The sequence below is a fragment of the Rhinoderma darwinii genome, chromosome 2 (assembly GCF_050947455.1).
Source record: "Rhinoderma darwinii isolate aRhiDar2 chromosome 2, aRhiDar2.hap1, whole genome shotgun sequence".
NCBI lineage: Eukaryota > Metazoa > Chordata > Amphibia > Anura > Rhinodermatidae > Rhinoderma > Rhinoderma darwinii.
Window position 1 is genome coordinate 316,626,840 of NC_134688.1, and position 27,040 is coordinate 316,653,879.

Consider the following 27,040-nt stretch of genomic DNA (forward strand, 5'->3'; position numbering starts at 1 on the left):
CACGGCATTCAAGCCATGAATGCACAGCTGTCTTCACCTCTTCATCAGACGTTAATCTTCATCCTCGTAGGGCTTCTTTCAGGGACCTAACAGGTGATAGTTCATCCAATAGAGTCAGCTCACGTGCACGCTCAATGTTGTCATCAGTCGTGGACGTTGACGGCCGTCTAGCTCTTTCTTCATGGCTGACACTTGTGCGACATTCTTTGAACAAATCTTTCTCTATCCATTAATACACACTTCTTCGCAACAAAACACTTTCTCCATATTGTGCACAAAGTCTTTGATAAATATTGGCACCAGATACACCCTCAGACCACTTCTTTCGTGCAAATCACAAGTGAGGTAGCCATTGTTTCTCGCACCGCAGTCACAAATAAACATACCTAACAAGTTCAAATGGGCGCATCAGTGACTGTGGAGACAGCGACATTATATGGACAGCACTGATGAAACAGTGTGGCCAACAGAAGTTTTAATATAACTAGAGTGTGGATAATTTTTGACTCATATTTATGCTTCTTTATCATACTAAAACCACATAATGTGTACCTACCCTCAGTGTTTTTTTCTACTTACATACACAATTGCTGAAAGTTCCTGACGTACATTGGACCAGTCAGAATTGGCTTTTTCAGGATTTGCACCATTGTCAAATACAGTAAATTTTGTCCCCATTAGATTGGACCTGAAAAGCAATGTAGGCAAATGTTTGATAATTTACACGATTAGTTGAAATTTTTACACTTTGTAGAACAAAACCTTTATTTACCTCAGCTTTCCAATAAAATTCTCTCCACCACGTGACAAATCCGTTGCATCAATTGAAATTAAGTAATTGGAGGTTTTACACTTTTTTCGTTTTCTTCCAGCTAATAAGAAGACCTAGAGTGCAGAAATGTAACATCAAGTGGAAAAATAATATTCATAAATACATGGGTAAGTATGATGAGTAAGTATCATCTTGTAGAGAAGAACATAAAGCCAGTCTTATTCATTTCATTCAATATGTATCACACACAAAATTTTGTATCACAAAATATTTCTTACCTTCTTGTCATTATCCAGGTGAACATAATATGTTGGATACCATCCCCTGTCCATTCCTTTTTTGTCCCTTGTGACTTTACATTTGATAGTTACCCCTTGTGGTGCTGGACGTAGGACAAACTCTTCCAGATTATCTACTTCAATGACGGGTGAGGGGGGATGTTCTTCTTTCTGCCAAAATAAAGGGAGGTTACTCTTGCTTACCCCAGTTACATTTTTGAAACATTTTTGTTTGAAAATCAATACTCTGTAAATTTGTATTGTTTAAGGCTCTGTTCACAATTGCGATGGGTTCCGCTCGGTTCCGGTGTTTTAGACTGCAAGAATAGCGTAGTCCGCTATTTTTGCAATCAAAAACCCTATGGACCCCACCATAAATCAATGTATTATATCAGTTCTATCAGCCGCGTGACAGCCGCCAAGGGAAAATGCATTCCATAATCAGAGACAGTTGGCTGTATGTTACAGCCAACACCTCACTGCAATGGGCAGAATAGGAGATAACTCCTATCCCGCCCGTTTAACCACTTATATGATGAGGCCGCTAAGCATTTAGAAAAAGGGGGACGGCACCCTCCGACAGCCGATCGCATGGTGCCAATGGTAGCCTGGAAGCCTAATGAAGGCTGGTAAAAAAACCATATACTGCAATACATAAGTATTGCAGTATATTGTGCAAGCGATCCAACAAATGCTGGTTCAAGTCCCCTACAGGGACTAATAAAAAAAAGTTGAAGACACTTAAATTAAGTTTTTTTAATGTACAAAAAAAAATGAAGTTCTTAAAAAACCTTTTCCCTTTTTCCCCTAAAGAATTGTAAAAAAATTAACATAACTCTTGTCACCATGACCCTAAAAGTCCAAACTGTTCTAATATAACGTTATTCAACCCATACCATTAATGCAATAAAAATAAAAATGCCAGAATTAGTTTTTTTTTGTCACCTTAGCTCCCCATAGTAATGGAATAAAAAGTGATCAAAAACTCAGATGTACCCCAAAGTACTTATTAAAACTACAGCTGGCCCAGCAAAAAGCAGGCCCTCACACTTCTCAATCAAAGGAAAAATAAAAAAGTTATGGCTCTCAGAATATGACGACACAAAACAATTTTTTTTAACAAATAGTTTTTTCTTTGTAAAAGTGGTAAAACATAGAAAAACTATATAAGTTTGGTATCGCTGTAAAAAAGGAAACCTAAAGAACTTTGACAGAATCACATCTCACCCTACAAAGAATTTATTTTCAATTTCCCTAGTATATTATATGGTACATTAAATAGTGCCTAAAAACTACAACTCATCAAACTAAAATCAAGCCTCCATACGTCTATGTCGATGGAAAAATAAAAAAATTATAGCTTTTGTAAGGTGGGGAGGAAAAAAATGAAAATTATGAACTGAAAATTGGCTATGTTTCCAAAGGGTTAAAGTCCATTTAAAAATGGATTCCTATACCCTGTCATGGCTCCATTAAGACCAGAAGCCTAAGGCAGCAAATATATAGAGCTTAAGGCGGCAGCATATATATGTTGTTAAATACTTTTGTGTCAGAGGTGTCAAAAGTACTATAAAAATGTATTCCTTTATTGTTTAAGCAGAAAAATTAAATGGTTAGCATATTAGCCAACAGTCCCAAATTTGCCGGGGCTGTCCCGAATATACAGAGACAATCCCGTCAAATTGCTGTCCCGAAACATGCCCCGGCAATTAGCGACTGCTGTAATCAATTGTATCTGCGTACTCAGGACGCAGATACAATTGAATACTATGGTAGAGCAGGAAACTATCCACTCCCTGCTCTTCCATTCACAAGGCTACAGGCTACGTTTGATCTGCAGTCTATAAGATGCAGGGACAGGATCCCTACGCAAGCCAGTGCGATGATGTCACTTGATTGCGCCGGCCTAAGCGAGGATCCTGTCTTGGCGCCTAGTAGGCTGCAGGACTGAGGAGGCTGTGAGGCTCTGTTCTTTGTGGGAATGGGGCTAGGTGAGAATAAGGTTTTTTATTTGTTTATTTGTACCCGACACTATCTGCAGGACGGCTATGTGGCAGTACCTACAGGGGGCTGTGTGGCACTATCTATAAAGGGCTAGTGTGGCACTATCTATAAATGGGGAGTCTGGCACTATGTATAAAGAGGGGAGTGTGTGGCACTATTTACAAGGGGAAGTGTGGCACTATCTACAAGGGGGAGTGTGGCGTTATCTACAAGGGGGTTGTGGCACTATCTACAATGGTGCGTGGTACTTTCTACAAGGAGGGATGCGGCACTATCTACAGGGGGACTATGTGGCACTATCTACAGGGAGACTGGCACTATCTACAAGGGGGATATGTGGCACAATATACAGGGGGCTGTGTGTGGCACTATCTACAGAAGGCACTGTGGCACTATCAACAAAGGATCCGTGTGGCACTATCTACAGGGGACCATGTGGCAATATCTTCAGGGGGCCAAGTGGCACTATCTACGGGGGCTGTGTGTGGCACTATCTGCAAGAGAAGGGGCTGTGTGTGGCGCTATCTACAAGAGGGGGGCTGTGTGTGGCACTATCTACAAAAGAAGGGGCTGTGTGTGTCGCTATCTACAAGAGGGGAGCTGTGTGTGGCATTATCTACAGAGGGCACTGAGGCATTATCTACAGTATTGTCTTGCCAGAAAAATACTACTTTTGTACAAATGTTTACTGGTATCTGGATCATGGAGATTTTTTGGTATCTTCAGTTTTCAGGAGGTAAGGCTCATCTTGAGCAAGAATTTTAGCTACAAACATGAATTTTTATGCATTGTTTGATGCAAAGATGCATGACGGTGCCTATGAGTGTAAACTGCTGGGTGGCATTTTCACAATGTGCCAGGTGTCTACTTTCAGAAATAATATGATTATTTTTATTCTAATATCTTAGAATGGGGGCGTGGCTTAGCGGCATATGTGAGCGGACGCAGGAACCGGAGCTCCCGCCGCCGATATCCTGATACACATCCTGTGGCTGAAATCTCCTAACGGAGACATACCTGTACAGAGAGGGGAGAAGGAGGAGAACCTGGTGACACGATTCTGCAGAATCTTGAGGCTGTAATAACCCGTTCAAGAAAGTCTAAGGCGGCAGAGGAAGGTGAGCTGGGCTTACAAGATGGCGCCGACATGTGCATGATGGCAGAGAGCAGGGACCTGAGAGGGGCGGCGGCATCCCGACTGGAGCGCTTTGCCAGAAAGACACCCATGAAGGCAGATGCTGGAGGAGAGATGACAGGTGGATGGAAAGAGAAGGCAGGCTGCTCCGGGTCCAGATATGAACCGCTGAGGGCACAGATGGAATCAGAGGAGGAGGAGGAGAATGGAGAAGATGCTGCAGGCAGCTCAGGAGGAGGGCTGGATCGAGGCTCGCACATTTCGAATAAGCCTGGGCCCACGCTGGCGGATGTTTTTTCGGCGGTAAGCCTATGTAATGCCACGCTAGCTAAACTCACCTGCCAGGTGGGCGGAATTAAGGAGGATATTTCCATAATACGGCACGATCTACAGAAGGTGTCGGAGCGTACAACAGCGGTGGAAGGTAGAGTCAGTGATGTGGAAGACAGAATGCTGCCCATGAGGAGGGATGTAAATGCGGTAGCTGTGGATGTTACTTACCTGTTATCTAAAACGGATGACCTGGAGAATCGTCTACGTCGCAATAACGTGAGGATGGTGGGAATACCCGAAAAAGTGGAAGGGTCCAATCCGGATTCCTATTTCGAAAAATGGCTACTGGAGGTGTTTGGCAAGGAGTCGTTGACACCATTGTTTGCGGTAGAAAGAGCCCATAGAGTACCAACTCGCCCGGGTCCACCTGGACGGCCGCCAAGACCTGTGCTGGTAAAGCTGCTTCATTATAAAGACAGAGATTTAATTCTTCGGCAGGCCCGGGAAAAGCAAGATATACGGGTGAATGGGGTGAAAGTGTCATTTTACCCGGATTTTTCTGTAGAGGTCCAGAAAAGAAGGATGTAATTTCTGGATATCAAACGACGACTGAGGAATCTGCGTGTTCAATACTCCATGTTGTACCCGGAGAAGCTTCGGGTTGCGGCGCTGGGATCCGTACAATTCTTTGAGAACTCAAAAGATGCGTTAAGTTGGCTGGACAGTCACGAGGATCGCCTTCGTCAGAATCGAGAGGAAGCTGCTGTGTGATCATCAGGTGGATGGTTGAAGAGGGGACTATGCTTTTTATGAAAAAGGAGGAGGATGCGCCGCACAGGGGAATAAGGCACTGTTTTTCTGCATTTATTTTCTGTTCCAATGTGGGGCTGCAGCCTCTATGTTTATAATGCTGAAGGGAAGACAGAGATGTCAGTTTAATTGAAGTATCAGTTGTTGGAGTCACTAAAATGCTATATGTCTATGGTAGTAAGGTGGCGGGAGGTTTGTGGTTCTCAGGTTTATATTGCGGGAAAAGATGTGTTTCTGCAGTGTGAATGGGAAGCTGAACAGTCACATTGGTGGAGATTTCTTCGCCAGCCCGGGCCCTCTTTGGAGGGTAAGTTTATGGAAAGTTGGGTGGTTTAGGGAGGTGGGTGGAGGGAGGAACATGTTTTGGAGGGAAAGGGAGTTGGAAATGCAGTACGCTCTGATTGGCACTGGATTCAAGGGTAATGGCCTCTGTCAGATAAAAGAAATGGATAGATGGGGGGTAGGGTAAATATTTTGTCCTGGAATGTGAGAGGTATGGGGGAGGCAACAAAACGGCGAGCTATATTTGATTTTCTGAAAGGGCAGTCTGCTGGAGTGATGGGACTACAGGAAACGCATCTTACCGCTGATACTGTGCAACAGGCACATAGGGTGTGGATTAGACACAGTTTTCACTCCTTTCATTCCACATACTCGAGGGGGGTTAGTCTCCTGGTACATAGGGATGTACCTTTTTGCTGTTTGGCTTCCTTTAGAGATGGAGAGGGCAGATATGTAGGGGTACATTGTAAACTGTTTAATTGGGAATGTATAATTGTGGCACTGTATGTACCTCCCCCATACTCTGTGGTTCCAACAAGAGAAGTGTTGGAAAGGCTGGCTAGTTGGCCGATGGTCCCGACTATACTTATGGGAGATTTCAACAATGTAATGGATATAAGATGTGATAAATTTCCAAAAGGGGGGGGGGGGGTAGGAGAGGATGGTCTGACGCGGTTTGGGAGGTACATGATGGAGGTTGGGTACACGGATGTTTGGCGGGCAAAGTGGCCATCTACTACGCAATATTCTTGTGTGTCATCTACTTATGGATCATTGTCTAGAATAGATTTGATGTTTAGTAACGGGTTAGGGATTGAGTGTGTGGAAGGGGTGGAATATTTTCCAAGGTCACTGTCTGATCACTCCCCAATGATATTGAGGGTCCGAACTAGTCCGCAGATAGGGGGGCTAAGACTGCATTGGAGGTTAAATCCGTTCTGGATCCGACTAGTGGGGGAGGAGATAATAACTGCGAGCTTGCAGGAGTACTTTGAGTTTAATAAAGGTACGGTTCATATGGATATCTTATGGGACGCTATGAAGGCAAATATCAGGGTGGTGTATATTCGGGAAATCACGACCATAAAGAATAGATCACGACAGGTGGGAGAACATCTGCTGGAAAGGGTGACGTTATCCGAGGAGAACCATGTAGCTAATAATACAGCAGAAACGATGGCCCAGTGGAAGGTAGCCCTAAAACTACTAAAGGAACATCAGCTGGAACAAGCAGCTAATAAAAGGTTGTTTTTGCAACAAAAATACTATGAGGAGGGGGAAATGACGGGCAGATTGTTGGCAAATATGGCTAGACCTCAGCGGGAGGGTGCGTTCATCCACCAATTGCAGGACAAAGAGGGGACACTGGTTGGAGAAACAGGGGATATACTGGGTGTGTTGAAGTCCTTTTATACTGAGCTGTACCGCACAAGGGTAGATTATTCGGAAGATCTTCTGACAGACTATCTAGAGGAAATGGAGTGGGTTACCTTAGGGGAGGAGGAGAAGGAGTGGCTGGAGGAGCCAATTACTTTGGAGGAACTGCAAGAAGCAGTGAGGTCTATGGCAAATGAAAAGGCTCCAGGGATGGATGGTATACCTACTGAGCTGTACAAAACATATGGGGGGGAGCTTCTGCCAGAGTTATTGGAGGTGTTCCAAGATGGTTTTACCAGGGGACGACTGCCGCAGACTATGTATGAAGCGGCAATAGTAGTCATTCCTAAAGAGGGGAAAGATCGAACACAGCCGGATTCTTATAGACCAATATCCCTGCTGTCCGCTGATGTAAAAATCTTGGCAAAGGTTCTGGCTAATAGGCTGACAAGAGTGGTGACTAAGGTAGTGGGCCCGGATCAGTCAGGATTTATGCCATCAAGATCTACAGCGGTTAATCTGAGAAGATTATTCTTGAATTTGCAGACAGAGGCTGCAGATACACAGTGTAGAGCAGTGTTGTCCTTAGACGCGGCTAAGGCATTTGACAGTGTGGAGTGGGGGTACCTGTGGGCTGTTCTGGAGCGGTTTGGTTTTGGGAGTAATTTTATAACATGGGTAAAATTGCTGTATAAGGAACCGGTGGCCAGGATTAGAGCCAATGGGCGGATGTCAGATTCCTTTAGACTGGGGAGGGGGACGCGTCAGGGATGTCCACTTTCCCCGCTATTATTCGCTCTAGCGATCGAACCTCTGGCAAATGTGGTAAGGCAACATCCGGGTATAGAAGGATTTCGATGTGGGGAGCTGGAGGAACGCATAGCATTATATGCGGATGATATTTTACTATTCCTGGGAGAGATAGTTCGGTCACTGCCGGTGATAATGACCGTATTGGAACGGTTTGGTAAATTTTCAGGGTTACAAATTAATTGGAGCAAATCGGCATTGCTGCCACTCAAACCATTGGAGGTGCCACTGGTGGTGGGGGGAATTGCTGTACCTTGTGTTAAGGAATTTAAATATCTGGGGATTAAGGTCTCGGTGAGGGTGCAGGATTTTGTTGCGTTGAATGTGAAACCATTATTGGACAAACTAAAAGATAAGAATATGGCTTGGGTTACCACTTTCAGCGCTAGGAAGAGCAAACCTAATCAAAATGATTCTGATGCCTCAGGTTCTTTATGTGGTGCATAATGCACCAGTGTGGTTGCCTAAATACTGGTTCAGGAGAATACATAATTTGTTTAGGGACTTAGTGTGGAAAAGGGGGATCCCCAGGATTAAATTGGAAAAATTACAATTACCAACAGAAAAGGGAGGATTAGCTATTCCAAATGCGTGGATATATTATTTAGCAGCACAAGCGCAACACTTTAAAGGTTGGAAGAATAGGGAAGAGTGGGGTTCTAGTGGGAAACTGGTGTATTATTTGAGTCGGTGCACGGATATACTAGAGGCAATGGAGTCTCATAAACTGAGGAGGGAGGCGAAAGGGAAACCGACTTTGCTATTGATACATAGGGTCTGGTGGGAATGCAAAAAAATACTGGGCGTTACTGGGTGCTCCAATTATATGCCTCTATGTGACAATCCATACTTATGGGAATTCAATATCTTGGACGGTTTTCAGGAGTGGGAACAAGCTGGGGTCAGATATGTATACCAGGTATATGAGGGGGGAAGTCTCAAATTGTTCTCACAGCTACAGGAGGAGTTTGGACTCCCACATCGGATGTTTTATCAATACCTCCAGTTGCGTCACGCGGCACAGGCCCAGGGTAGGCTGGTGGACTTGAGCTGCTCTACTATGGGAGTGATGGAACAGGTATTGGGAGCAAAGGACACTAAAGGGATTATTTCTGTGATCTATGGTACATTACTTTCCAAATTCCTTGGAGATCCGATGGGGGAGGTCAGATGCAAATGGGAAGAGGATGTGGGGAATATAACTGATGATGAGTGGGAGGAGATACTTGAATCGCCCAAAATGCTTTCCATTAATGTAGCACACAGGAGGTCACAACTTTTTCTCCTACATAGAGTGTATAGGACGCCTAAGGTGTTAATGCAAATGAGGCTCAGACCAACGCAGGAGTGTCCCAGGTGTTCATTTGAGGGGGCAGACATAAAGCATATGTTCTGGGGTTGTCCGAAGCTGAATGATTACTGGAAGGAGGTTGGAGGCATGGTAGCGAGGGTATTTGGGAGAGATTTTCCGTTAGAACCTAAGATCTATATGTTGGGTTGTATGGGGGAAGAGGGAGGAGATGGAGCTGAATTACTGGCCATAAAAAAGGTTTTGTATCATGCTAGGAAACTAATAGCAAAATATTGGCTGACTACGGATCCCCCGGAGGTGTCTGAACTAGTGGGATACGTTAATCACACGGTGGCATTGGAACATCGGATATATCTAAAATGTGGGGCAACACACAAACATGATAAGCAATGGGGAAAATGGGTACACAATTATGGCACGGCAGGGAGGTAGGAAACATCTTAAGGTGAAATGAACAGGAGGCGATTATTGATATATAAGTATGAGGCAGGAGAGAGAATGGTTATACGAGTCAGGGAAAGGAGGAGGTACTGCGGGGGGGGGGGGAGTTGGTATGGAGGGAAGGGGGAGTTATGTTACATGTAACTGTATATGATGTACAAGACCGAAAATTTATTGACTGTTGGAATTGAGTTGATGTACATGAGATTTATAATGTATGTTGTAATATCAATAAAAACTGGTTTGATTTAAAAAAAAAAAAATATCTTAGAATGTATTGCTGAATGTCCGTTATTATCACTGCGAGTTTTAAATTCATGGTACATATGCCTTTTATATGTCTCCTTAAAGGGGTTGTCTAGTTTAGAAAAAACATTTTCATATACCCTATTAGGGAATTCTTGAGTTAGTAAATGTGTATCCTCTGGTAAGGATCTTGTACCAGACTAGAAAGTAGTTGAAAAGATCATATCTTGCTCTAGAGGACAAGTCCTGTCATGCATTACACAGACAACCCATTAATTTGAATAGGCAGTCTATGTAATACTTAGTTTCCCCTGTGGTGGCACTGAAAGGAATATTGGGCAGTTACTGACAGATTTCCCCACAAACTACTGCTAATCTCCTGGGGTTCCCACAAGTAAGTATTCTCCAAAGTGGACAACTGCGAGTACCTGATTGGACAGTGTCAGACTGTGCAGGTATACAGCCTCTTTGACAGGGGAAATGGTAAAACCACTTGTCAATTTATCCATACATTTCCAGCAGGAATAACAGAAGAATAGCAAAATGCAGTTTGAAGGAACGTGCTACTATTTTATGGCAAATATACGGTAAGTATTTACTCTAAGGGTATGTTCACACAGCAGCGTCCATTACGGCTGAAATGACGGAGCTGTTTTCAGGAGAAAACAGCTCCTGAATTTCAGACGTAATTGCTCGTACTCGCGTTTTTTTCGCGGCGGCAATTACAGACGTAATTGGAGCTGTTTTTCAATGGAGCCAATGAAAAACGGCTCCAATTACGTCTCAAGAAGTGACATGCACTTCTTTGACACGGGCGTCTTTTTATGCGCCGTCTTTTGACAGCGGCGAGTAAAAAAACAGCCGTTGTGCACAGAACACCGTAACCCCATTGATTTCAATGGGCAGATGGTTGCCGGCGCTTTGGAGCCGTATTTTCGGACGTAATTCGAGGCGTAAAACGCCCGAATTACGTCCGTAAATAGGGTGTGTGAACATACCCTTACAGACATGTCAGGAGCCATGTTCTTTTAAATAATGACAGGTTATCTCAGCCCTAGATAAATTGTCACTGATCTTGAATTAGTTTCTTAATGCATATATGCTTGTAAGTTTATCCCTGAATCGTTTGTCTTGCTCGTGCTAAATTTACTTGATCAATTGTTTAACAAGCTAATTGAGCTCTTGATCATAGCAACTACTCTTCTATAAATTTAGACATGGTATAAGAGTAGTACAATTAGAGTCAATAAGCAATGTATGCATCTTTATGGTATAAAGTTGCATAATTCAAGGCTATACGTTTGGTGTATAGGTTGGAAAATTTTCCTAGCGCATATACTATATGTTATCAAACAAAAATTGTATAAACAGAGCCTTATTTAGTCAGTCAGTACTTTATCAGTTCTGTTAGACTGGTGAATATTGATCCTGTTTCCAAGTGAATCCTTTCCCACTGTCACATTGGGTACGTGGACGCACTGGACCATACCGCCTTGACGGTATGGCAGCTGTCTAACAGGACACGGGTCACAGTCTATAGTTCGTATAGTGTACCTGTGGTAGCTCACACAGCATCAAGACAGGCTCGACTGGGACTATGCAGCATTCAGGCGCCAGGCGTGGTGTAGCAGGACTGTCGTGGTATACAGCACAGCACGACTTCAGCTCAACACGGCACATGACCAGGATAGCACGGGATACAGGTTACAGATAGCAGGAACGGGAAACACTGGGAACTGGAAAACACTTAGGAGACCATTTTCTTAGACAGACTAGGGTAACCGCAGCAAGGCTCAGGCAAGGCAGGAAGGGGCTGGGCCCCTCATAGTCCACGGTGCTCATGGGCTAATTTTGACTTAATTTCAGTTAAATTTACTATGGAACCCGGCCAGGAGAAGCGGAAGTGAGCGCTGACATCTCCTGAGGAGGAGACGGAAACCAGTGCTCACAGTTTCAGGAGGTGCGTGAGCTTGACGGCCCGCGGCCATGGGCATGACACCCCTGTACCTCTTTTGGGTGGCAGTTAACTAGAAAGAGATCCTAGAGAGGAAAATAGGCCGATGATTGGGCAATGATATCAAATATCATAGATGAGTGTACTTTTAAACATAATACATCTATATGATCCACAGCATCACAAACAGAATGCCGAATCAATGTTCAACTATCTAATCCTATGTGCCCAGTACTTAAAACATGTATGAAGGCCAGTTGATTTCTACAATAAGATGATGGAACCATACATGCACCATCATTTCCTCATCATACCTTTTTGGATTTCTTTCCTTTCTTTCCCTTTTTGTTTGTGTTCTTCACCATTTCCTCATCTTCTTCATCATCACATTTTGAAGACCCTGCTGAATGATTTTCACATTACAAAATTATTATACTTCTAAATTCCAACAGCACAAACATTCCTGAGGTCTTGTCAAATTTATGAATTTTTACAAAATAAAAACTAAAAAATTACAGTCTTTTCTATGGAGAGTTTTCCTGTGTTCCCTTTAGAGATTTGTTGCCAAATTATTTCAAACTACATACAAACACTGACAATTCAGCTTTTGGCCAGAGCTATGGGGTGCTACATGTGCTTTTTATGTTTTACTAAATTGAACAGCACCATTCTGGGGATACTCTGCTGTCCTCAACAAGGAAATGCATTAAACGGGTTCCACGGGCATTTTATATCAATGGCCTATCCTTAGGATAGGTCATCGATATTAGATCGATGGGGGTCTGATTCCCATCACCCCAATGATCAGCTGACTGAAGGGGCCATGGCGATCGTCGCCGCGGTCTCTTCAGTGTTTACAAGGCACAGCGCCATACACATCTGTGGTGACTGTGTCTGGAATTGCAGCTCAGTCCCATTCACTTGGGGCAGTAAACTTTTAAAAGGCTGGAGCGATGAACCCGGCTGCCCCATCAATCAGCTGATCAGTGGGGGTGCCGGGAGTCCGACCAACACAGATCTGAAATTGATGACCTATCCTAAGGACAGGCCACCAATCGAAAATGGCTGAAAAACCCCTTTAAAGTGAATCTCCAACTTATTATTATCATGTCATATTTAGGTAAAAATGTCTGTGCTGATTAATGTTATAAAATATATTTACAACAGTCAGAGCTTTGCTTTTCTAAACAGAGCTCCAAATCACCTGCATATACAGTTTAAATGAAAACATGTTCGCCCAGCTAGTAAAAGAAGTAAAAACGCCCCGATGTAACGAACAGAATACACGCCCAGTTGTACTTTTACTTTAAACACGCCCAGTTGTACTTTAGAAAGCCTCATTTACATAAATATAAAAATGGTCATAACTTGGCCAAAAATGCTCGTTTAAAAAAAAAACAAAAAAAACGTTACTCTTATCTCCATTGCAGCGCCGATCTGCTGCAATAGGAGATAGGGGTTGCAAAATCTGGTGACAGAGCCTCTTTAAGTAAAGTTACATCTTGGTTTGTGAGTAACCAAACAAAGGTAACGGAATATAGCATTAACATAAATGTGGTAGTATACAATTCTCTCCCCGACAGTTGTATACAGCCACCTTGGACATCCAGATAGGAGTAATGGTAACAATCTTACAAATATTAATAGTGTGACCACATTAATATAATAAACTCTGATGGATGACTTAGCTTATTCTCACATACCCAGCCACCATCTACTTATATGCATCTGCACACTCTAAATATATGCAATAAACAATATATGATGCTACAGTCCGTTTATCAATATTTTTGTGCAACGTTGCCGCAGATGTTGACAATCTTTAGAAATCATAGGTGCACTTAATAACAAGGGAAGGATCTGTAATTTAAACATTAGGTGAAGTAGTAACTCTTGCTTGAGAAATCGATTCCAGCAGTTACAAAGCTGTGAGTCTTTAGTTATCACCGTCCAGGAGTATCACAACCAGAAAGAATGAAACATTCTCTTCTGTTGACCTGGAAATCAGGCTTGGTTCAGGCCTCCAACTATGTGCAGTAGCAGTTAAAGAGGCTCTGTCACCAGATTTTGCAACCCCTATCTGCTATTGCCTGTGATCGGCGCTGCAATGTAGATTACAGGAACGTTTTTATTTTTAAAAAACGAGCATTTTTGGCCAAGTTATGACCATTTTTGTAGTTATGCAAATGAGGCTTGCAAAAGTCCAAGTGGGTGTGTTTAAAAGTAAAAGTCCAAGTGGGCGTGTATTATGTGCGTACATCGGGGCGTTTTTAATACTTTTACTAGCTGGGCGTTCTGATGAGAAGTATCATCCACTTCTCTTCACAACGCCCAGCTTCTGGCAGATCACGCTGTGACGTCACTCACAGGTCCTGCATCGTGTCGGCCACATCGGCACCAGAGGCTACAGATGATTCTGCAGCAGCATCGGCGTTTGCAGGTAAATCGATGTAGCTACTTACCTGCAAACGCTGATGCTGCTGCAAAATCAACTGTAGCCTCTGGTGCCGATGTGGCCGACACGATGCAGGACCTGTGAGTGACGTCACAGATCTGCACTGTCAGAAGCTGGGCGTTCTGAAGAGAAGTGGATGATACTTCTCTTCAGAGCGCCCAGCTAGTAAAAGTATTAAAAACGCCCCGATGTACGCACATAATACACGCCCACTTGGACTTTTACTTTTAAAAACACCCACTTGGACTTTTGCAAGCCTCATTTGCATAACTACAAAAATGGTCATAACTTGGCCAAAAATGCTCGTTTTTTAAAAATAAAAACGTTACTGTAATCTACATTGCAGCGCCGATCACATGCAATAGCAGATAGGGGTTGCAAAATCTGGTGACAGAGCCTCTTTAAGTGTTAGTTTACAGGAAGAAGAAATGGAAGGACCCCCTTCTGATGACCACCCTGAGATGAGACTCTTCTCAGGGGACCCACAAGTGTTGGTGAATAGTTTCTTTGCTCAGTTCTTCTTCTTTCTCTCTTAGATGTCTATCTTTCCAGTCTTGCTGTAGATGGCCGTCTCCTCTCCAAAAAACCTGTTACACATCTAAAATGTCAGTTATCTTTTTCAATGGCAGTTACTTGGCTCCAGCTTACTGCCCCAAGGAGAGTTGGGAAATGCAGTTCAGTCAGTACCGTTCACCAATGACTGGCCACAGTAGTGCCTGTTGTTCTCCATAAACGTATTATAGGGGTTACATTTATATCTATTGGTGGCTGCAGGCAGCCAGCATGTTAAGTTTTAAATATATGTCTATTGATAGTGTACAAAATGGGTGAACTTGAGCCTGTGTTCGCCATGATAACCTAAAAGCACTGTCATGAGTCAATCAGGAGTATACTGTAGGTAGTACTCCAACTAGCAACTACTGGTGACCACAGATAATGGGAGACTGTCTAACAGAAAAACTTGCTCTGTTGTCCATAGCAACCAAACTCAGCTTTCTTTTTTTATTGTGTTTTTGAAAAATTAAAGCTGCACTGTGATTGGATAGGATTTATCAAGCAAAGACAGTTTTTCTGTTAGACAGTTTTCATGAAAATACTAATACAGCATGTCATTGATAGCCAGGTAAAATGAGCTTACTGTCCTCCTCTAACTTCCTAAAATTAAGAACAAACTCTTTTTAAATATTAGCTGGACCAGCGATCTTCTGATCGACATGACTCCTGCTTCTCCAATCCCTTCAAAGCTCTTATTCCTACGGGAGACGTCACCTGGCAAACATTTCCGCTACAGACGGGCCAGGTTCATGAGAGCAAGAGTTGCTTTTTGTCAGTGGCTCTATGCTATGACTCAGGGGCGTAGCTAAAGGCTCATGGGCCCCGATGCAAAAATTCTTACCCCCGCCCCCCCCGCAAACTTCTCATGGCGGACGGTCCGCAACTTCCAGCTGCATCGCTGGGTCTCTTAAGTGACCCAACAATGCAGCACTAGCAGCCGGGGCGTAACTAAGGCTGGGTTCACACACCCTATTTACGGACGTAATTCGGGTTTTTTAGCATTGAATTATGTCCGAAAATGCGGCTCAAAAGCGTTGGCAAACATCTGCCCATTCATTTGAATGGGTCTTACGGCGGCGGCGTGAAAAAGACGCCCGCGTCAAAGAAGTGCCTGTCACTTCTTCAGACGTAAATGGAGCCGTTTTCCATGGACTCCATAAAAAAACAGCTCCAATTACGTCCGTAATGGACGCAGCGAAAGACGCCTGCACATGCCATTACGGCTGAAATTACAGTGCTGTTTTCTCCTGAAAACAGCACCGTAATTTCAGCCGTAACAGACGCTGCCGTGTGAACATACCCTCAGGGCATAAAATGTCAGGGGAAATAGCCCCAATACATATGTGTCCGCCCCAAAAAATGTGTGTATAGGAGACAGCATAGCATATCTATAGCACTACGACCCTATAAACTATGGATAGGATTAGATACATTGGCTCAGCAGACAGTATCACACATGATAGGATTAGATACAGTGGCTCAGAAGGCAGTATCACACATGATAGGATTAGATACAGTGGCCCAGCAGACAGTATCACACATGATAGGATTAGATACAGTGGCTCAGCAGACAGTACCACACATGATAGGATTAGATACAGTGGCTCAGCAGACAGTACCACATATGATAGGATTAGATACAGTGGCTCAGAAGGCAGTATCACACATGATAGGATTAGATACAGTGGCTCAGCAGACAGTACCACACATGATAGGATTAGATATAGGGCCCAGCAGACAGTATCACACAAGAAACAATTAGATACAGGGCCCAGCAGACAGTATCACACATGATTGGATTAGATACACAGCTCAGCAGACAGTATCACACATGATAGGATTAGATACAGGGCTCAGCTCGCTGACATTGCGGCTCCAGCGCTGGACCCAGGATAGGTAAGAATAATAATTTTGTTTCTTTATGTGTTACGGATTATTTTTGTGTGTTTGTGGCTTTTTTACAGGTTTGGTTGTTGGACTTCGGATTCGAGGACTTCAATGATGGCGTTTTTTTTATTCTCAATAAAATGGTTAATGAGGGTTGTTTTTTTATTTCAATAAAATATTTTTTCTATGTGCTTGTACTTTTTAGACTTTATTATTACCGCCTTAGTAATGGCCGCTGGCTGATTGATAACCTCCATTACTAAGGCGGGGCTTAATGTTAGCCGGTGCAGAGGCCAACACTAACCCCCATTATTACCCCGGTACCCACCGCCACCAGGAGTACTGGGAGGAGCCGGGTACGAACCAGTACCCGACCATCTGTAGTGACGGGCAGGCACCGGGGTGGCCGCAGGCTGGTAGTATTAGGTTGGGGAAGGCCAAAAACAGTGGCACCTACCACCCTGGTAATGCTGCCTGCTGCTGTGTTGTATCTGGCTGGTTATGAAAATTGGGAGGGACCCCACATCGTTCTTTCCAATTATTATTTTTTTTTTTTTTTAAATGACGTGGGGTCCCCCCCATTTTTCATAACCAGCCAGATACAATAAAGCAGCAGCAGCCTAGCATCACCAGGGTAGGAAGGGCCACTGTTTTTGGCCTTACCCCTCCTGATAATACCAGCCTGCGGCCACCCCAGTGGCCGACCGTCACTACAGATGGTCAAGTATTGGATAGTACCCGGCTCTTCCCAGCACCCCTGGTGGCGGTGGATACCGGGGTAATAAAGGGGGTTAGTGTTAGCCTCTGCACCGGCTAACACTAAGCCCCGCCTTAGCAATGGATGCTGTCAATCAGCCGGTGGCCATTACTAAGGCGGTAGTAATATAGTTTAAAAAAAAACACAAAGACATAGAAAAAATATTTTATTGAAATAAAAAAAAAACCCACACAACCCTCATTAACCATTTTATTGATAATAAAAAAAAAGCTGTCATCGAAGTAGTCCTGGAATCCGACGTAGTCCAACGACCGAACCTGTAAGAAAACACAGAAAAAATGATTAGTAACACGTGTGTTAGGCTTAGATACAGGGCCCATGTGTGATACTGTCTGTGGGACCCTGTATCTAAGCCTACCACAACGTAGGCTTAGATACAGGGTCCAGCAGACAGTAATCTTATACTGTATAAGATTACTGTGTGCTGGGGCCCTGTATCTAAACCTACAGTGTGGTAGGCTTATATACAGGGCCCATCAGACAGGATCACACATGGGCCATGTATCTAAGCCTACCATGTGATTGGCTTAGATACAGGGCCCAGCAGACAGGATCACGCATGGGCCATGTATCTAAGCCTACCATGTGATTGGCTTAGATACAGGGCCCATCAGACAGGATCACACATGGGCCATGTATCTAAGCCATGTGATTGGCTTAGATACAGGGCCCAGCAGACAGGATCACGCATGGGCCATGTATCTAAGCCTACCATGTGATTGGCTTAGATACAGGGCCCAGCAGACAAGATCACGCATTGGGGCCATGTATCTAAGCCTACCATGTGATTGGCTTAGATACAGGGCCCATCAGACAGGATCACACAATCTGTGATCCTGTCTCATAGGCCCCCTAAGCCTTCTACATCGTAGGCTTAGGGGTTGTACAGTCCCTAAACATTAATGGCCTATCCTCAGGATAGGCCATCAATAGTTGATGTGTCTCTCGGGACCCGCAAATCAGCTGTTTTGAAGGGGCCGCAGCGTCGTACGAGAGCTGCTTCCCCTTCATTTCACTACTCGCTCACACTGTGAATCGCCGACACCGATTCACAGTGTGACAGGAATGAAGGGGAGCAGCTCTCGTACGAGTGCTGCGGCCCCTTCAAAACAGCTGATTGGCGGGTCCCGGGAGTCGGACCCCGCCAGTCAGGGCTAACCTTACCTTCCTCTTCGGCCGCGGCGGGAGTTCTGTCGTCTCGATGCTTTGCGCGGCGCATAGCGCTGTGACGTCATGCGCTGCGCACAGCGCCTGACGTCAGGACCTCCGCTGCCATCCGGAACCAGAAAGGTAAGTAAAGTATGTTACTATAGTAACAGGGGCCCGCGGCCCGAGTTACTATAGTAACTTTTTATTGATGTGGTGCGGGGGGCCGTGGGCCCCCCTGGCTTCGGGGCCCGGTCGCAATTGCGACCGCTGCGACCCCTATAGCTACGCCAGTGCTATGACTCATAGAAAGGTATCCTGGACGGTGAGTTCCCCTCAATCCTAATAGGGCATAATAAAAAAAAAATGGTTATCTTTGTGAGACAACCCTACTGAGTATGATATTTGGTGCACCATTGGTGAAGACTGAGTTATATGTACTATAACCATACAAAAAAAACCTTATAGCTGCCACTTATTATTTTACTGCACTTTGCCACTGGCATGTTATTTTGCCAAAAGTATGTAAATACCCCTCTTAATTATTTAGTTCAGCTCTTTCAGACAGACGCATTGCAAACAGGTGTATAAAAAAGTACACAGCCATGCAATCTCCATAGACCAGGGGTGGGGAACGTCTGGGGAACGTCTGGCCCGCGGGCCGTATAAGGCCCGTGAGATCATTTGGTCCGGTCCGACCTGACAGACCACACTGCCACCGTGACAAGTATGGCGGCGGTCTGAGTGAGGTCGGTGCGTTCTGGAACAAGAGTGGACCAGTCCGGTAACCTGACCAGAGTCAGTGACGTGAGGTCAGGTGATTCAGGTCAGGTGACTGGACTGGTCCACTCCCGGGCTGGCACAGTCCAGTCACCTGACCTCACTGTATTAATTATCATGTATGTTTATTCATGTACTTTGCATGTTTGCTAACTGCATTAAACACTTTAACAAATATTCTGTATACTTTTTCTTCGAGAGGACACACCTATAAAAGATTTTTTTGGGCAATTTTGGGTAGTCGTCTCAAAGAGGTGTCTGTATATGTTCGATAATGCACATTTGCTTGAGAAAAAAATTACAAAAAATGCGGTGGACATGCAGTAATTAATACCACACAATATACCTTTTTTCTTCTCTTTTACATCATTAGGCGTTTCGCCTTTAGACTGAAACATTGTAGTTGCCTTTTTCTTTGTTGGTTTTAAAGGCTTTGAACTGGAGTCAGACTCTTTATCACTACTTTCTGTCGCTGTATAAGGTGAAAACAAAATTAGTAAAGTAGTAACAAGTAATTATAGGTTATTAACTAGATATTATTAGTTAGAGAATAAGTGGTGTGAAATATTTTCATGCTTTTATACTCATGCAGTCTGATATAATTTAGAGGGTATGTACAACGCTTTGCAACTGATTTTTTAAAAAATGTTTCCAATGTATGCCAAATAATAAACAAAGCAACTTTAGAAATAGTTTAGATTTAAAAAAAATATTTTTCCAAATTGACTTCAGTTACAATTTTATATGCAGAATTTGTTAGCAGTTTAGTTGCGTAAGATTAAAATAATTTTAATTTTTTTATTTTAAAGAGGACCAGTCAGCTCCCCTGCCATGTCTGTTTTTGGAAATACTTGTATTCCCCGTAGTATAACAATTCTTATAGAATCTTTTCCTAGAACTCTGCATTGTGCCATTCCCCTGTCATTCCTCCTAGAAATGTATGAATAAATTAACAACTGGGTGTTACCAGTTGGTGGTGTGTCTCCACATAGTGTAACACTGTCCAATCAGTACTGACAGTGCCAGACTGTGTAGGGACACGCCCCTTTTACAAGAGCAATATCAAAAGGAATGGCACAGTTCAGAGTTATAAGTAAAGATACTCCAGCATTGTTATTTCATGGTGAAATATTTACTGAGCCAGACATGTCAGGAGGGCTGACAGGTCCTCTATAAGAATTCAGTGGCACGGTTGAATGTTTCACTGAAGGCTAGGGCATTGCCTTACGCACCTCTGCATCAGAGGGTCCTCTTCAACTACAAACTGCTGGGTAGTAGTGGTAGACATAATTATGTCACCATCAAAGTTCGCAATGGATAAACAGCTTTAAACCATTCACTTATTTTATTTTTTTTCAAATTCCAAAGATCTAGTTTATTAATTTGTCTGATATAAGAAAAAAGGGTATTTTTTTCTCTTCTCCAGAAATAGTGTCACTCCTGTCTATGGGCTGTGTCTGCTATTGCAGCTTAGCCCCATTAAGGGGGGATTCACACGAGCGTGTATTCGGTCCGTGCGGGCCGCGTGGTTTTCACGCGGCAGGCATGGACCAATACAAGTCTATGGGGCAGTACAGACAGTCCGTGCTTTTTGCGCAGCGTTTGTCTGCTGCGCAAAAAGCGCGACAGGTTCAATAACTCTGCGTATTTCGCGCATCACGCACCCATTGAAGTCAATGGGTGCGTGAAAACCACGCAGGTTGCACGGAAGCACTTCCGTGCGAACCGACTGAAACAGCGCACCAGCTGTCAAAAGGATGAATGTAAACAGAAAAGCACCACGTGCTTTTCTGTTTCCGACCATCCAAACGGAGTGTCTTTGCGATGAGCGAAGCTGGACAAGCGAACCGAACCCGGCAAAAAAATTATCGGTACGCGACGTCAGGAGATAGTCACTGTCCATGGTGCTGAAAGAGTTAAACTGTTTCAGCACCATGGACAGTGACTTCCGATCCCAATATACATGAACCTGTAGAAAAAAAAACGAAGTTCTGACTTACCGATAACTCCCGGCGTCTTCCTCCAGTCTGACCTCCCGGGATGACAATTCAGTCCAAGTGACAGCTCCAGCCAATCACAGGCCAAGCACAGGCTGCAGCGGTCACATGGACTGGCGCGTCATCCAGGGAGGTGGGGCCAGATGTCAAGAGAGGCGCGTCACCAAGAACGCGTCACCAAGGCAACGGCCGGGAAGTTCCTTGGTAAGTACGAACTTTTTCTTTTTTTTCAACAGGTTTTTCGATAGGATGTGTTCGGCATTCACTGTCGAGGGTGCTGAAAGAGTTAGCTCTTTCAGCACCTTGGACAGTGACGGCCGTCGACTAGCCTCATCTCTATGATGGCGGCTGCGCGAAAATCACGCAGCCGCGCATCAGACACGGATGACACACGCAGCTGTCAAATGGTTTTTGCGCGCGCAAAACGCAGCGTTGTTTGCGTGCGCAAAAACGCAACGTCCGTCTGTATCTGCCCTAACTTGAATGGAGCGGAATTTCAATGCCAGCAACACCCACACTGTGGCACTCTCCCTGGAAAAAAACATATCCTTTTTTTCTAATCTCAAAAACGCCTTTAACAGATACCTTGTATCTTTAAATGGATTTTCTGTAAAACTAAAGAACCGCTTATTTGTGGGCCAAAAACGAAAATGAAAAACTCTTCACATATGCATACCTAAACAATACTGAATGGGGCTAGCAGAAAGCCATTTGCTTACAAATGTATGGAACAGATATTCATTCTCAGGAATTTCTGTAACAAATCTGCCACGTTTAAGTATACCCTTAGGCCTAGTTCACACTGAATTTTGGTGCTGTTTTTGATTCAGAAACCATGCCAAAAAACGTCTAAAAACTCATCCCATTGATTCCGAATGGGAGGCAGAGGCGATTTTTTCCCGCGAGCGGAAAAAAAAACGTCGCTAGAAAAAGAAGCGTCATGCCCTTTCTTCAGGTGTTTCCATCTCTGACCTCCCATCAACATCAATGGGAGGCAGAGAAAGCGGTTTTCCCTGCATTTTTTTCCTGCGGCACTCAATGTCTGTGGCCTAAAAACTCTGCAAAAAACGTGGCAAAGAGAGTACAAGCAGGTCAAAATCTGCCTTAAAATTCCTTCAGATTTTTCTGCCTTTAAGAACATACCCTTAAGGCTGGGTTCACACGACCATGTTACGTCCATAATGTACGGAACGTATTTCGGCCGGAAGACCCGGACCGAACACAGTGCAGGGAGCCGGGCTCCTAGCATCATAGTGATGTATGACGCTAGGAGTCCCTGCCTCTGCGTGGAACTACTGTCCCGTACTGTAATCATGATTTCAGTACGGGACAGTTGTCTTGCAGAGAGGCAGGGACTCCTAGCGTTGTACATAACTATGATGCTAGGAGCCCGGCTCCCTGCACTGAGTTCGGTCTGGGACTTCCGGCCGAAATACGTCAGTCCATTACGGACGTTAATGTGGTCGTGTGAACCCAGCCTTAAGGGAATCTGTCACCGTCTCTTTCCCCTTCAAACTGCTGTAATGGTTAGACAGTCTTAAAGACATTGCTCTAAATATGTCATTGTTATACTCTCACTTACGCGCATTCTCCCACATTTTGCTTGAAAATTTAACACAATAGTCAAATCCACACCTACTCCTCCCCTTCTTTGCTACCCCACATTTTCAATATTCATATCCTACTTCACCTGAACTGCCTTACATGCCGCTCAAAATGGTATTCTGTCAATCAAAAAGGATGGGTGGGGATCAGTGCAGGAAATTATATAATAATATATAATATGTATAATATATACCAATGCCTCCAAAGCACGTGCATATCACTGAGAGGAGGACGTAACTAGGAAAGACTGGGCCCATTAGCAAACTTTTGACTGGGCCCACCTCCCCTGGGTGCCACACACAGCCCCCCTAGTAGATAGTGCCCCCCTGTAGATTGTGCCATACAGCCCACCCATAGATTATGCTATACAGCCCCTCTGTAGATTCTGCCATGCAACCGCCCTGTAGATTCTGCCAAACAACCCCCCTGTAGATTCTGCCATACAGCACCCCTGTAGTTCTACCATACAGTCCCCATGTAGATTTTTGCCATACAGCCCCCCTGTAGATTCTGCCATACAACCCCCCTGTAGATTCTACCATACAGCCCCCTGGAGATTCTGCCATACAGCCCCCCTGTAGATTCTGCCATACAACCCCCCTGTAGATTCTACCATATACCCCCCCCCTTGTAGATAGTGCCCCACAGCCCTCCTGTAGATAGTGCCCACACCTCCCCCTTGTAGATAGTGCCCCCTCCTCTCCCTTGTAGATAGTGCCATACAGCCCCCACCTGCCCCCTCTAGACACTTACCCCCAAACAAATAACACAAAAACATTGTACTCACCTAGGTACTGTTCTTGCGACAAACGGAGCTGCTCCACAAAGCCGACGGGATCTTTGTGTAGGCCGGCGTGATCCAGTGACGTCATCACGTAAGCCTGTACAGAGATCCTGTTCCTGTGCCTGATTCGCTGCAAGCAGAACGGACTATAGCGTAGTAAATGGCAGAGCCATATTGTCCATAGTGCTCTGCCATAGTATTCAATAGTATATGCGTCCTGAGGATGCAGATACTATTAAATATACTGGGCCCACTCATGCTGCGGATATGATAGATAAATAGATAGATAAATATAAGATGAATTAATATATATTAGAAATCAGATAATAGTTATAATCTTTATTTAATCAATGGCAAATGAAATGCTCACATGTGCTGCCAGAAAGTAAGTGTAAGAGCTTTAGTATATAACATTTAATAGACAATAATAAAGGTAATATCAAATTTTTAATATGGAGTTGGGCCCTCTTTTGTGTCCAGGGCCGCCATCAGGGAGGAATTAAGGGGTACTGCTGTAAGGGGCCCGTCCAAACCTAATTGAAAGTGGGCCCGGCAACTGCCGAGACTTGCCTTTGGTAGAAAAAAAACAGGCTCCTGCAATGGGGCCCGTTCTTTTCACCAAAAGAAAGTCGTGAGCTGCGAGCCCCCCCTCTCGTCATGTGTGCCCGGCCATCAAACACCGCTTGCGCGCACCCGCGATCTACCGCGCGCACCTGCGAACGCCCGTACTCACCCACGAGCGGTCACGTGCAACCACACGCACCCGCGAGCGTCGCTGCACACACAACTCACCTGGGCCTCCTCCTCCTCCAGAGCGTAACTGCGTAAGGAGAGGGGGAGGAGTCAAGTTGCAGCACGTCGGCAGGCGTTCTACGATCCCCGACATTTTCTGGAGCATGGAGGTGAAGGACTGGACCTGGAAGACATCGCCTGACAACAAGGACTGGAGTGGGAGCCAGCTGCTCTTCTGACACAGTGAGTAAAGTGTCTGAAAGTGCTGATTATGTATGGCCCTGTTCACACAGAGTATTTTGCAGGCAGAAAAAGTCTGCCTCAAAATTCCTTAAAGAATTTTGAGGCAGATTTTGACCTGCCCACACTATCTTGCCACGTTTTTTGCTGCGTTTTTTGCGATTGAGGACCGCCGACAGAAAGCGCAGTGAAAAATGCATTTTCTGCCTCCCATTGATTTTGATGGGAGGTCAGAGGCGGAACCGCGGCAAGAAAGGACGTGCTGCTTTGTATTTTTTCCGCAACTGGCTCCCATTGATTTCAGATGAAATCAATGGAAGGCGGTTTTGGACTTTTTCTGCGCTGATTCTGACGCATTGTCCGAGTCAATATCAAGGCCCAAAACTCTGTGAACTGGGCCTTATTGTTAGGGTAGGAACACACTAGGCATGAACGCTGCGGATTTTATGCAACACATTTCATTGCAGAAAATCCGCAGCGTATAACAGTAGCAGCAGACCGGAGGAGATGTGAACAAATCTCATCCACACACAGCGAAATTTTTTTACCTGCAGTGTGTTTTTTTAAGCCACAGCATGTCAATTTATTCTGCGGAATCGCTGCTCCTTTGTTGCGGAAATGCTGTAATTCTGCCGCAAAAATCACAATTGAGAAAAAAAAAGGATTTTTTAATTTAAAATTTATAAAAAAATTTAGACTTATCCCGGCCGTAGTCTAGGCAACGCGATCCTCTATTTTTAGCGCAGCCCGGCTTCCTGTCATGACGTTTCATCCCATGTGACTGCTGCAATGGTCACATGGTCTATAGCATCATCCCAGGAGGCGGGGCTACGTTCAGAAGAGAGGGACGCATCGCCTAGACTACAGCCGGGGTAAGTCAACTTTTTGTTTCCCTGCAGGATTTCCGCAGTGGACATGCCTCACGAAACCTGCACCACTATTTGGTGCACTTTTGCTGGCGGAATTCCCTGCGGCTACCGGGGTGGATAAGCTGTGTAGTTTTACTCAGCATATCCGCCTAGTGTGTCCCTTATGATGAGCTCCTGGAGCTGCTGCCTGTCTCTAAATAGGCAGTTGGTCCAGTAGAATTTTTAATTTTTTGTAATTTTTTTTGTGAACCAGCTTCAAAAAATACAAAACTTTTGTGTTAGGCCTTGTTCACATCTGCGTTGCAGATCTGACCAAGAATACCGGATACAATAGGGCAGCATGCTGCCCTATTGTTTTCGTTAAAACCACAGACACCCCAACGGAAATCCGACAAAACCCATTAAAGTCAATGGGTTTAGTTGGCGGCAGGTGTTGTCCGTTGTGCAACGGAACAGGCGCTTCTTATTTTGCTGTTGTTCTGCTCTGACGGAGGAGAATAACGGAAAGCTGAACGCAGGTGTGAAACCAGCCTTACATTTTGGGCATTTTGCGTAAAATAAAACTTGCACTCCCATGCAGGCGGAGCTTGTACGGAGCGGCGGTCAAGCATGTACTCTGCTGTTTCTGTCATTCCCATACACTTTGAATGAAATGGAAGCGTGCACGCTTGACCGCCGCTCAATTCAATGTCCCCCTCACTGTGGGGAGTGCAGTGAGGAGGATTTGGGGGTTTGGGACCCTCGTTCTTATGAACACAAAAAAAAAAAAGAATTAAAGTGTAAAATTATTGTTAACCTACCTGCTGGCCTGACTTTCTTGCTTCCCGCTCCGTTCCCTCGTTCTGGTCCCAGTTGTCCGGGATCCAAGATTTCTGCTACTGTCTCAGACTTGCATGTGGAGAGCGCTGCCTCCCAGTCTGAGGCATGCCCCCACCTCCTTCACTGCTCTCGGAAGGACAAGCACCGATGATATCAGCGCTGTGTCCACCTCTTCTGACACTTCTCCTGCTGGGTCCTTGACAGGGTCTGCGGCTGCAGCAACATCCTCCTCACTGACAGCGCATCAGTGGAGGACAGAGGAAGACAGCACCAGGGTTGTCAAGAATCATCTTCTGTATGTAAGTATATCACATTGTATGCTGGTAACGGTCTTATATGTTTTATTGTCTGTGGTTTTTTTTTACATGTTTCAGTATCTTGAACTACGTAAGATCGTCGTGGTATCGAATTTTTACCAATAAAATGGTCAAAGCGGGCTGTAGGGGGGGCAGTTTATTTCAATGAAGTGTTTTTTATGCATTTTTCCACTGTATAACAGAACTAGTAATCGAGGTGTCTGACTGACACCTCTCAATTACAATCGCCAGAGCTTGGCGTCAGCCAGAGGTGTGCTATGTCCACTTTTGGCTGACACCAACCCCTCCAATCTATTATCCCAGTACCCAATGCACCAGGGGTACTGGGAAGAGCCAAGGACTATCAGGAGCGGCCCATCTAATGTGATGGGTGGCCTCTGGG

The 27,040-nt window shown here is 44.6% G+C and overlaps 1 protein-coding gene across 1 annotated transcript in view; it reads right to left on the reverse strand.

The window, feature by feature from the left end:
• Window positions 1-26,566, reverse strand: part of LOC142741831 (tubby protein homolog) — a 66,229-nt gene extending 39,663 nt beyond the window's left edge. Inside the window, exons 1-7 of the mRNA XM_075851160.1 lie at window positions 26,521-26,566; window positions 26,323-26,439; window positions 19,642-19,767; window positions 12,009-12,097; window positions 1,051-1,221; window positions 773-885; window positions 580-688 (exon numbers count right to left, since the gene is read on the reverse strand). Coding sequence (XP_075707275.1) covers window positions 580-688; window positions 773-885; window positions 1,051-1,221; window positions 12,009-12,097; window positions 19,642-19,767; window positions 26,323-26,439; window positions 26,521-26,566 — 771 coding nt within the window. The remainder of the gene's footprint in view (window positions 1-579; window positions 689-772; window positions 886-1,050; window positions 1,222-12,008; window positions 12,098-19,641; window positions 19,768-26,322; window positions 26,440-26,520) is intronic.
• Between the last annotated feature and the right edge of the window lie 474 nt (window positions 26,567-27,040).